Source organism: Colossoma macropomum, unplaced genomic scaffold (genome assembly GCF_904425465.1).
Source record: "Colossoma macropomum unplaced genomic scaffold, Colossoma_macropomum, whole genome shotgun sequence".
NCBI classification, from domain to species: domain Eukaryota; kingdom Metazoa; phylum Chordata; class Actinopteri; order Characiformes; family Serrasalmidae; genus Colossoma; species Colossoma macropomum.
Window position 1 is genome coordinate 25,472,270 of NW_023494788.1, and position 13,406 is coordinate 25,485,675.

The 13,406-nt window shown below is 38.0% G+C and overlaps 1 protein-coding gene across 1 annotated transcript in view; it reads right to left on the reverse strand.

The window, feature by feature from the left end:
* The window catches only part of glra4a (glycine receptor, alpha 4a), a 67,639-nt gene that overhangs the window by 27,063 nt on the left and 27,170 nt on the right, over positions 1-13,406 (reverse strand). Inside the window, exon 4 of the mRNA XM_036567735.1 lies at positions 10,557-10,624. Coding sequence (XP_036423628.1) covers positions 10,557-10,624 — 68 coding nt within the window. The remainder of the gene's footprint in view (positions 1-10,556; positions 10,625-13,406) is intronic.

Here is a 13,406-nt window from a genome sequence, read left to right on the forward strand (position 1 = left end):
TTAAAGTACCTATTATCAGAAGGCAGGTTCACTGGTTAAAATATGAATGGGGCAGCTCTTCTCTTCTGTACCTGTGGGTAGCAGCACCTCCTATCAGCACAGCAGAACTGAAATAAACTATATACAATACCTATGATTGAATTGGAAATTGTATGTTCAATTTATGCAGAAACGTTAGTGATATTTAGCACAAAACCTCAAAATTTACATTTTAAATAGCCACTATTACAATAATGACAATTTCTGGCAGCTTGCTGGTAAAATTTTCAGTGTTATGTTAGCAGCAAACTAGTGATGGTGTACATTCATGTTTATGGCATTTATGCTAAGCTCTAGCTTAAACATGAACATTCAAAGCTTAAAGCCAATTATGAAGGTTTAAAATATCTTGGGATTGGGCCAGAGATAAAAAACAGCTTTCCCATAGTCTTTTATAAAAGATAGCAAGGATGCGAAGTCTCTTTTTAACAGTTCTGTGATATCTGATATCATTGCATCCAGCATGTATGATTAGCGTCTGTGCAGAACGGTATCTCTTTAAAAAATTGGAAAATTGCAGTGTAATATCTGAGACTTTTGCACCAGAAAGGATGAACATGAACAACAGCTGTGTGATGTTTAATGTTTCAGATAATAGAGTCACCTACTGTCAAAGTTGTTAGTGGGGGGTAACAGGTGGTTTGTCTGAGAGGATCCTGTGAAGCGGAAGGTTGAGAAGTCCGCTTGGCATTCTGTGGTGGTGCCCAGAGGTGGGGAGTGGCGCTCCTGCTACCAGGCAGAGTCCAGTCGTGGGGGCTGCATGGTGTTGTTCATAGGTGGGGATGGGGGGGGCCCTCACGCTGCCTGTTAAGGACCAGTAAGGGTGCTCAGCAGCACGGTCCTATGGTGGATGCCCACAGACGGCAGCAGTGTTTCTGCAATAGTAGTAGAGATACCATAGTAACCATGCCATTCCACCAAAAACAATGGATACTATGCTTTTTTATCCATCTCTATAGAGATACGATAGTAACTAAATGTAGCATGCCATGTGCTACCCTGGGCACATAAAGGATGCTGGAGGCAAGAGAAAGGTCTGCAGCAGCCATTTTAACTTTTATTTTTATACCAAAAGCAAATAAAATCCACCAAACCAAAGTTGGCTACTTATCAGTTATCAAACTTCAAAGGAGGCGGGGCTTGGGACTTGCCTGCCGTCCACCATTCCCTCGCAGTTCTCTTTCTCTCAACGCCAACCTCACAAGGTTTCATCAGCACAGGGGTTCGGGCCACACCTTCCTGCCAGCTCTCACGCCGGTCATCGGGGTCTGGGGGACAGGCTCACGACACATCACACCATAGTTTTCTTTCCAGCAGAATTACTGTTAAGATTAAGTGACCCTTATTAGTTCCACAATGGGGAAGTTTCACCTCTGCATTTAACCCACCCATGCAGTGAAACACCACATACACACTAGTGAATGCACACACACTAGGGGCAGTGAGCACACTTTAGGTTTAGGTTTAGGTGCCTTGTTCAAGGGCACTTCAGTCACTTACTGCCAGCGCAGGGGATCGAACCAGCGAACTTCTGGTCACAGGGCTGGTTCCCTAACCTCCAGCCCATGACTGTAAAACCATAGCAGAGATCCCATAGTAACCACACCATAATTTCTTTCTGACAAAAACACATGGATACCATACTATGGTAAAGCCATGAGATCTCCATTACCTAAAGTCCTGTGGGACAGGAAGTAGACAGGGACCAAATCTTGTAAGGGAACAGGAAGTCATTTTCCTTCTCTCCTACCATGTGTTTGAAAACGATCTGTTTCTGCAGCATGACACGTTTAGAATCCTAATAATGGATGCATTATGTGTTTCCTCAAATTTCTTTGGATACTGTTTGTTCTTGATGTTATGCTAGATGTTGTTTGTTAGATACTAGGATGGATATGTTTCCTGTGTGGTTTTTTGTTTCATAGATTGTAAACTAGCCTTTCTTTATCCATCCACTATGCATTTCTTATTTATTCACCCATGCTCATCCAATTTGCCTATTTGTTATCAACCATCTGCATCCTGTTCAAGCCAGTTATGAACTATGTGGATATTTACATCCTCGCGTTGTGTTTTAATCAGACACACTGTGGCATTCCTCACTCTTTCAACCAGAAAGTCCTTTCCTTAACAACCATGATAAAAATACCATAGTAACCACGCCATAGTTTATTTTATGACAAAAAACATGATACCATACTACGGTAAAACCATGGCAGACATACCATAATAACCATGCCATAGTTTTCTTTCTGCCAAAAGAACATGGATACTATGCTATGTTAAAACCATGGTAAACCAATTTCTGAAAGGGGGTGGCGGGTCCGCTGCCCAGTGGAGTTCCAGGACAGAGCCAGGGTAAAGTGAATGGCCAGAGAGCTCACCCATGTGCACATTGCTAATGGCTACTTGTCCCTCAGGTGGATAGGAGAGGACGGAGTGGTGTCTTCCGGCTCTTCCAGCATGAAGAACCTATTACTCAGCTGAAGCTTTTGTGATACTGGAGCACCTACCACCACACATACTCCCGCCGGCAGTGGACCACAGCTCAGCTAAGGCACGGCATGGAGCAGTATGCCTCCCTAGCTTTGTGTTTAGCCCTGGGCAGAAGTCAGGGATTCTCGGCTTGGTCTGCCGCAGCAGCCGCTTGGGGAATACTGCCAACCAACCCGGTGGTCTTTGCCTGTGTGGATGCCAGCAAAGAGTCAAGAAGATCCTTGTCATCCTTTATTTGATAAAGTACAGAAATTCTTCTTTCAAGTTCTAAAATCTTTTGGCTTAGCCATACACAGCCATTGCACCCCACATGAGAGCTAAATGGAGGCATGGTGAAAAGTGTCTCAGTAGTTTGAAAATAGGCCAAGAAATAAAGAGTCTGTATATTAGGCCAGTCAGTGCAGGAGCTCTGTTGAATAAAACTCAAAACTTAAAACAGAAAATAAAAATGAAAGAATTAAAAAATACGGCTAGTTAGTCTGGTCGAACTAAAAGCTAAGCCAAAAAACAACTTAGCTTAGTAGCGACGCTCTGCTCTGATGCGCCGCATTAGTTGCCACCTATATCCTTTTTGGAGAATACTTCAGTTACAAGCTACACCAGTTTCCCTTCCTTTTTGTTTGGTCTGGAATGAAACGCATAGCATGCAGGGCACGGATGGTCTTTAAGGACCTGGTAGAGTTCAAAGCATTTCTAATCACAATTTTAATTTTTTGAAGTTATTGTGGCATGGACAACAGTACACATCATGCTTCATGTTTGAATTATGTAGTCCATACCACAGCCAATTTAATTTTTCTCACTAAAACTTCTGTGGTTAGCACTACTGGAATTCTAGTGCAACAATAAGCAAAAAACTGCAAACCAAAATAGTGAGGCATAATGGCAGCCCCCTTTGGATTTTCAGTAAAATCTTGGATTCATTAGCTTTAGAAGATATTACTGGACACATAATAAAAGTTGATGAATGCATAAGCGGCTGTCTGCAGCCTCTTTTTTGTCTGTAATGATACAGATGGTGATGAATTATCCTGTCTTGTCGATATGTCCTATGACAGCAGATATTTGTAGGTACATCTCTACATTAAGCTATAGGTAGGATATTTTGATAGCTTAAATCACCTTATCACAAGTTATTATGCTATACTAATGATATGTGCATGCACAATAGGCTCAAGACGAGTAGGACAAACTGTTATAACACCGTAAAAGTTATGTGGAAAGAACTGGAAGCTATGTTCAAGAATGTTCAAAGATAAATCCTCAGATCAGTAATTGCTAAACTATGTGCTGTCACACCCACTAAAAAGCATGTGGAAAGGACACCTGTTATCCGCAGAAACCAAAAAACTCACTGCTAAGCAGCAGTAAACTTTGTCCACCACTATTCTATCAAGCCACTAATGGAATAAGTCTGGCTGAAATAGTTATTTTCTCATCCATTTCTGTGTAGTGACCAGCTGAAATTCTTTTTTGCCAAATATATCCCCCCCCCGCCCCAAAAAAAAAAACAACTTGCTCCTCCATTATGAACAGTAATGGACATATTACCAAGAGCGTCAGTTTTTGTGTTTCAAACTTCAAGTTACTGGCTGGATAAACTAAATTTTTACCATATCCTGTTAGTAAACAAGCCAAGATATCTCTTTTCTCCTTCAAACAAAGTATTTGAAGTCATTTAATTGTGCACTGTGCATACCCAGAGTCTGCCGGCCCTATGCGCTCACTGTGCACGTTGTGTAGGGCCCCACAAAATACGCAAGGGCTCTGCCTCCCCCTTGAGTCAAAGCTGCTTATTATTTAACTTTGATGAGAGGATGAAGCGGAACTATCCATCTGAACACGAAAAAAAAAAAAACACCATAAGAGTGAATTGCAGGATCAACTGGCAGAGATCAACTGATCAACTGGCAGAGATGTTCACCAACATCTTCAACCTTTCCCTGAGTCAGTCCGTGGTCCCCACCCCCTCCAAGGCATCCATCGTCTTTCCAATCCCAAAGAAACCAGTGGTCTCCTGTTTAAATAACTCCTTCTCTGTTGCACTAACATCAGTCATCATGAAGTGCTTCGAGTGACCAGTCAAAACCCACATTTGCTCTTCCCTGACACCTTGGACCCTCTTCAATTTGCATACAAACCAAATAGGACCACTGATTATACCATTTCCTTGGCCACACACACTGCACTTACCCACCTGGACAAAGGAAATACATAAGTGAGACAGTAAAACTAAAGAGATGACCGTGGACTACAGAAGACAGTAGGGGGGTGGACACCTCCCCATCCCCACTGGTGAAGCAATAGAACTACACATGGACTTCTCAGTCCAGCAGTGACACTGAGGTGTTTAAAAACTCCAGCAGCACTGCTGTGTCTGATCCACGTTAGACCAGCGTTGTTGGGCAGTGTTACTGCAGTGCTGAGAATGATCCACCACCCAAATAGTACCGGCTCTTTGAGGGTCCATAGGGGGTCCTGACCACTGAAGAAGAAACAGATGGACTACAGTTTGTAATTGTAGAACTACAAAGTGCACCTCCATAGTAAGTGGAGCTGATAAAATTGACAATGAGTGTAGAAACAAGGAGGTGGTCATAATGTTATGCCTGATAGTTGTATAATGCTAAAAACACCTGGCGGATAATTGGCAACAGGTCAGTAAAATGCTAGCATACCAGAGAGACGGGGAGACTCTAAGAAAGACTGTGCAGGCAAATAGTGTAACAATTCAAGAATAACATTTCTTTAAATAAAATAGCAAAGAACTTCGGGATTTCCTCATGGTACATAAGATCATTAAAAGATACAGAGAACTCAGAGAAATCTCTGTTTGCAAGGGGCTGAAAATCAATGGCTAGATGTGATCTTCAGACCCTCAAGTGGCACTGCATTAAAAATCGACATGATTCTGCAGTGGAGATCACTGCATGGGCTCAGGGACACTTCCAAAAACCACTGTCTGCGAACACAGTTCATTGTTGCATGCACAAATGCCATTTTAAACTTTACTATGCCAAGAAGAAATTATATAAATATAGGATCCAGACACACCACTGCCTTCTCTAGGTCCAAGCTCATTTAAGATGGACATCAAAATTTAAAATTATTTTTGGAAATCATGGATGCTGTATCCTCTGCCATCCAAATGACATCTTTTTTGGGGAAGACCTTGCTTATTTCAGGAAAACAATGCCAAACCACATTCTGCACATATTACAACAGCATGGCTCTGTAGAAAAAGAGTCCAGGTGCTAAACTGGCCTGCTTGCAGTCCAGATCTGTCACCCATTGAGAACATCTGGCGCATCATAAAATTAAAAATATGACAAAGGAGACCCTGAACTGAGCAGCTGAAATTGTATATCAAGCAATAATGAGAAAACATTTCACTTTCAAATCTACAGCAATTGGCCTCTTCAGCTCCCAAATGCTTATAGAGTGTGGTTAAAAAAAGAGGGGGTGCAACACAGTATTAAACATGCCCCTGTCACAACTTTTTTGAAATGTGTTCGTGGCATCAAATTCCAAATGGGCATATATTTTTTGAAAAACAATAAAGTTCCTCAGTTTCAACATTTGATATGTTGTCTTTGTATTATTTTCAGTTAAATACAGTAACTCATGACTGAAGTCTGCAATCTTGCTAATGCAATAAGGCTATGTGAATATCATTGGGCAGTTTGTGGCTTATTATAGTGCAGCCTGCTGTTGTGAACTTTTAAATGTAGGGTTGTCATGTTATGTACCATCAATAGTTAGAGTTTAATATTATGATTATTATATTCCTTTTTTCATAATATCTTTACCAGAATGGTTTAAAGTCGGGCTTCAAAATGCATTTCAGACTCATAACCAACTTGATATCACGCTTCCTGGTGCTCCTATGTACCGTCAATCTTATGGACTATAATTCCCAGAATGCATCTGCCAGTCACATGATGCAGCCAGTTAATCAGCATCCAGTTTCCAGATCACTGTCACCTGAGATCTAATTCTACTCACTTGTGTCTACTAGTATTTATACCTGTTTGTTTGTCACAGACTTTGCAAAGTATTGCCTCTGTGTCTTCCAGTGCATACTGAGCATTTGTCTTTTGTCAGTCTCTCTGTTATGACCTTATTTTACTCACTACTGTTTATCAGATTTTGCCTTTTGGTTATGGTTACCGGCCTGATTGTTTTCTGGCTTACACCCTTGCTTGTTTATTTACTACCCTATTTGCCTAGTCCCATGTATCGTATTTTACTTATTCTATTTTTGACCTGGTCTGGCACTGACCCTACTCTTTTGGATCATCCTCTTTTAAATAAACCTTATGGCTTATTTTACATCCGCGAGTGTCTTGTTCATTCACCCAGCGTTATACTTGGAAAATTGTTTTCCTTTGAATGGTCCTATGTCTTCTAATGCTTATTTAAAACAAATTATTGAATATTCCATTTTGCCACTACAAACGAATACAATAATAACGTCTCCAAAATATGTGGTAGTGACTGTTTCGCTACTTAAGCTGATTTTTATCATAACTCAAAAATACTAGCCAGTACAGGACTAGCAAACAAAGCTTTGAAGCTTTGTACACATATAAAATTATATATAAAATTATAATATTGTCATTAAAGCACAAACAAGTGTATTTTATTGCAGAAAGTATGTGTTTCAGTAGTGACAATTCTTAATGTTACACACTGATTTTCAGACTTCAGGACACATTTACTTCAAAACAATGGGATCTTATTGTTCACCGTGTGACCATGAGGGACAGGGCTGCAGTCTTACTTCCTGCTGCCCATGGACTACAGCTCTGTGTGCTTTGGTAGCAACATGAAAACAGTGGTCATGTATTTTTTGGAGCATTTTTTGAATTTTTTTTTATTTAAAAATTTAAATCATCACAAATGTAAATCTATTAAAGAAATAAAAATGATATTTTAAAATATAACATTTAAAAATGAAATAAGAAATGTAAGTATTATTTTCTCAAGTTAAATTTCAGGGGTTGCGATTTGGGACGGCCACCTCCCAGTAGAAAGTACCCTACAAATGATAATTTTGTACATATTTAGCTTATAACTATCTCTATCAATGCCTTTGAAATAGATAATTTTTATAAAAGTCTGAATAGTGTTACTGTGGGACCACAATTTGAACTAATTCAGTCCATTTATGTTCTTGGGAGTATATATGCAAATCCTTACATTATACATGCAAAACGTATCAATGCTATATTATGTTATACAATGTTATTTTATTTTATTCTGTTGAATTGTGTATAATATATTACTGGCAGAAAGTGTCTAATGTAGAAATTTGTTTTTTAAACCAGCACTTCACTTGTATTTTCACCATGTTAGCCAGTTATGTTAGTGTCAGGGTAGCAGGGTTAGGTCAGCACTATTTGGGATTTTTATGTCAGCTCTAGTTTAAATACATATTAGCTTTTAACAGGCATGTAGGTGACATTCTTTACTTTGTATTTCTCGTTTTTTAAGTAACACTTTATTTAAAGACTTAAAGTCTGTCTTTTATTATTATAGTGTTAGCCTCATATCTGGTTAGCTTCTGCTGCCTGCTCAGCCTACAAAAGCCTGTAATGAAAAGAATATTTCATATAAGTCTGCAAGTCTGTTAGGAGCAAAAAGTAATGTTTACCTAGCAGTTTGTCATCTGGTTGCATTTTATATGCACAGATTTCAACTCTAACAACTGGGCTTTTTCAAGGAGTCAATGTGGCAAACAGCCACATTCACATGTCAGCTCTGTGCTATTTATACTTGTAGCATTGTTGTTCTTGCTGCAATACTTGATCTTCACTTGGCTGTACTGATAGCCGCAAACTGCACATTGTCTCAGAATGACTCAGAGACATTCACTAGTCAAAACAATAACGTAAAAAGTAAGCACATTTTCTCTGACTTTGTTAAAAAAGGTAAATGACAATTTGTTCCTGCCAAAATCTCAAAACACAGTGGTCAAGTTAAAAATAATATATTATCATATATTATCATCATAATATCACATTAACATATGTAATATTGGCCTAAAATGACACTATATATTTTACACTTTGCACAAAGATGTGAACAATATGTTGATTATGCTCAGTTATAGATAATCTCCTCAATATGCACCAATTATGCAACTAGAGGGAATGCAAAGAAACATATTCCATATCATATCTATCTATCACAATACTTATAAACTGCTTAATAAGATTAAATAAAATAATTAGCTAACCATTTAATTAATTGAATGAATAAAGAGTTTTGTTCCAAAATGCATTAACACCACTTTTGTAAATATTTGATTTTTTTATTACATACATAAGTTGTGGGGAATGAGCATAACTCACATAAGTAATGTCATTATATATGATGATTATATATGAATATATGATGATTAATACACCCTTTATTAGAGAAATAAAAAATTTATTTTTAAATTATAGGCCAGCTGTTCATATCCCAAACTGTTGTAATGGATATACAGCATTTTGGAATTAAACTATTTAATCAATACCTACATTACATTTAGCAATGCATCATACTATATTATATATTGTTAAAGAATGAACCCTTATTGTAAAATACTGCCTGTGAGTTTAAAAACAAGATTTGCACTGGGACACCAAAGCCTACAGCAAGTCTCATAGCACATGTGCACAGACTACCAGTGAGCTCACTGGAGAAAGCAGCATGGGAGTCAGAGCTCAAAAGCAGGGTAAGGATATCAAAACATAAAAAGGGGCTGTATTACAGAAACATCTCTGAAATCTTTTTAGTCACCATATCAACTTCAGTTAGGACTGAATTTAGGACAATAGCTATTAAAATACAACAGTTCCTAAGTCCATAATCATATCCTAACTCCTAGCTATTAACAGATATATTAGTAAAAGGTAAAATGTGTTCTAACTTAAGATTTTTCAAAATTTTGTATTGCAGAAGCAAATCTTATTTTAATTTATGATTTTATCTTATCTTACAGCATCTTATCTCACCACGAGCAAGGAACTCTACTCAATCGACGTCGACAGTCAGTTGTCATGTTTGTGATATGCACGCAGCTGAAATGTAAACATGGTGAAGATCATGTCTGCAGTGTCTGAATTTCTTAAAATGCAGAAAAATGCAGACATTTTTTTCAAAACTTCTCACAAGTGAAACCACCATTTTGCGGTATTGATAAATGTAATGTGCAAAAAACAGACGTTAGGACACCACTGGGTTTGTCCTAAAGTTAAGACAGCATTTAGGAAATTTTATCTAGTTAAGATGGTTCTGTAATACTGTTTTCTTATGTGGAGTTAAGATAAGACTACGAACTTAGGAACTGTTATTCTGTAGTAGCTACTGTCCTAAATTGAATCCTAACTAAAGTTCTTATGGTGAGTAAAACAGACAAGATTTCAGAGTTAGGATATTTCTGTAATACGGCCCCTGGACATAAACCCAGAAAGCACAACTCCTTCATCACTGCTGAAGTGACATAAGTAGAGCCTCTTGCATGGAGCCATCTCTTTATTTTTAAAGAAGAATACAGCCAATCACTGTGCTCATCCTGAAAAGCCTGCAGGGTCAGATTCATTCTTTTTTTAAATAACAGCCTCCATTATCGCTGCTCCTATTATAGATCTTTTGCACTGTCCAAATTTCAACAGACTAGAAAATCACCATTCCCTGACTTCTTTTTAAGAATGGTGACAAAAGCAACCCTAATTGCTTCAGGGCTATTTCCATCTTAAAGTGTATTTCCAAGGTTCTGGGGAAACTAGTCAATAGCCAACTTAATGATTATCTAAACAATAACAACATTTTGTATGTATAAAGTCAGGCTTTCAACTTGGTTAGGTTTTAGGTTAATCAAATAAAAAGTAATTGCATTAACATTTGTAGATTTTTTTTTAAATCTAGTTTGCTGCAGAGGTTCACTTCTTATTACTTCAAAAATCAACAAAATATGTAACTTAATCAAAAAAAAAAGTTTTAAAGCAAATCAGAACTCATGTTATACATACCATTGTTGTTTCTATAATGGATCCAAAACTGTTGATGAAAATGTTGCAGGTGACATTTACTGGTGGACCTGTAGAAAGAGTAAAAAACAGGTATTTCGATTAACCATTTAAAATCCCAGGTTTATTAGACCCTAAGGCGTATTATTAAGTAACTACAGGGACTTCAGTGCACAACAGGAGGCCCACTGTCCCACACAGTTTGGTGGTTCCCCCACTCAAACAAACCCACTAGATCTAACAATTAACAAATGAGTGTGTTTGAGAAGGAAAATCCCTCCAGGAATGGAATTGTGCACCTCAGGAATGTGCACAAGCAATTCTCTTGAGGCAAGTTCCACAGAGACATGGAAAAACCTAACAAAATGAACAGCAAATGAAAATGCAATGTTTATGACAAACAGCCAAACTTTGTGGCTTTTGTTCAAAGAATAAAAAGAAATCCATGTAAATATGTAGAAAGTCTTTATAACTGTAAAAAGCAGCTCTGTTAGTGCTTGTGATTATTGGAGTAACAATTGCTTTATATTCTCTTTGTTGTATTACTTTGCTTCCTCTGCTAAATTCTATATGTGATGCACAAATGTCATAAAGAGAAAAAAGTCAGCGGGGTCCACTGATTAATCGGAAGCTTGGCTTGGTTGGAGGAAATACTCTCCTCTCTGTACAGGACCGAGAGCTACAAGCTGTAGGAATACTATATTACCTGCCATTTCATCTCTGACAGGAGAGCCTATATACCTCTTTTTCTCAATGTCTTTTGTGAAACCAGATAAAACAAGTTAGGATTCCCTTACTGAGGAGCTAACTTGTGAACAGTTAACGTTATACCAGCTTCAACCACAAAGAGAAATTCAACAGAATGCATGAGTGCAAAGTGTTAAGTATGATAGTATGAGCTGCTTTTGTATCAGTGCAGCTGTTAGCTGAACACTGGTAGGTAAGCAGCTAACTTTTGCTATTGTTGTGAAAAGATAAGAAAAGGAAGTTTCATTCAACTGTTCTGTCACACCACTAATTAAATTAGGGTGACCATACACCCCTTGCCCAGATATCCTCTTTTTTAGGACCTAAAAATGAGTTGAGATTTCTAAATGGCCTAAAATGACAGGACTTGTGCTTTTAAGTTGACACTTGCTGTCTCGAGACTGCTAGTCTGCAATCCATGCAACCTTCTTGCCCAAGTGCTCTCTCACAGTAAGAGTGCTGATAAACATCAAACTCAAGCAGATTTATATGGTCTTTTAGCATAATTTATGCTGCATTCATCATGTTTGCAACTAAAATATAACTATAACTGCTTCCCAGCTAAAAGTTACAAGGTTATGATGTGGGGTAAAAGAAGGTTAGCATTTGTATATTGTTTCAAAAAACAATACAATTCCTCAGTTTCAACATTTGACATTGTACTATATTAATTTTAAATATGGGTTTAAATGATATGCACATCATGGCATTCTGTTTTTATTCAAATTTTGCACAGCATCCCAATTATTTAGCTTTTACTTCAATGTATTCAGATGCTTCACTTCTTTTACTTCTCTGATAGCATGCAATGTGTGTATCCTGTCAAGCTAACCATCGGAGTGCTAGTTTATTTTAGACAGAATTTGCATCCCTGTTACTTGCAACCCTGTTAACCATTTTTTACTTTCAATTATTTGATGATGTATACTGTATATTTTCTACTGTATTAATATCAACTAAATGGGGAATATGATCTCTGTGTTTAACCCTGTTACCTAGTCATTTATTATGAAAAGAGCTCATATAGTTTCTGATTTTACAGCCTGAGGTGGGAAAATAACATTAATGTTAAGCACTTACTTTGATTTCTACTGTGTCCAAAAAAAAGAAAAAGGTACAACCCCAATTGGGTTTGTATGTTTTTAAGAGTTTCAAGGCATAAAATGAACTCTATCCATGGTAATTTCTTCATGGTAATTCCACTTTCCTGGTGGTGTGTAATTAGGCTGTTTTGTTTTCAAGCTGATTTTCCAAATGGAGATGTATGAACATTTGTAATGACATTCCTCTGCCCTAATGGCACATACTTTGAACGGAGATCTTGGCCCTTTCTTGGCAGCTCAACCTACTGCACTGACAGGGGAATGATTAAATTTGCTTTTATCTTCCACAGGTATAGGTATGTGGCCACTTTTATTACCAGCAAGGCCCTTGCCCCCTGGTCTAACTGATTCTAGTTTCTCTGGCTTTCTAGCTTGAGGAGCTACTCTTGTGTATACCAGTGTGACCAGATGATGGATCTCTTCAACAAACTAACTCTGTGTTCAACCCTGTTGCTCTTTCTGCTAGTGAAGCTTGCTTAGGCACCAGCGTGCAGTGTCTGGCCATATTACTGTTTTAGCTGTTATATAAGCAGGGCTGCTTTAGCTTGCTGGTAGATATTGCCCTTGCCCCTCCTTGTGAGTTTGATTCTCATTGGCTAATACAATATCGCCTCTCATTTTATTACATTTTAGTGGTCAATGTCTGTAGTATAAAACCGATTTTTATATTATAGTATTATTCATGATGCCTCCAATGCTAGGTAGCCAGTGTAGCAGTAGCTATCAAGAACATGAGGAAATTCTGGGTACAGAACATCTGTGCTGCACATATGACTTGGAAGTGCTCTTCTCTGTCATGGAAAGACAAGTACGTTGCATTATTTTTAGCTTGTAATGGACACTATTTTGTTTCGGTGTTGTAATATCAAACATACACATTCCAATTTCCAAAACTTTTTATTGTGAAAAAGTGTCCTTGAGGTCAAAGGCTATTAATAACCTGACCAGCGTGCTGGGCTTTTAACATTTGGTTGGAATGTAAATTGACACTGATTTGTGCCAA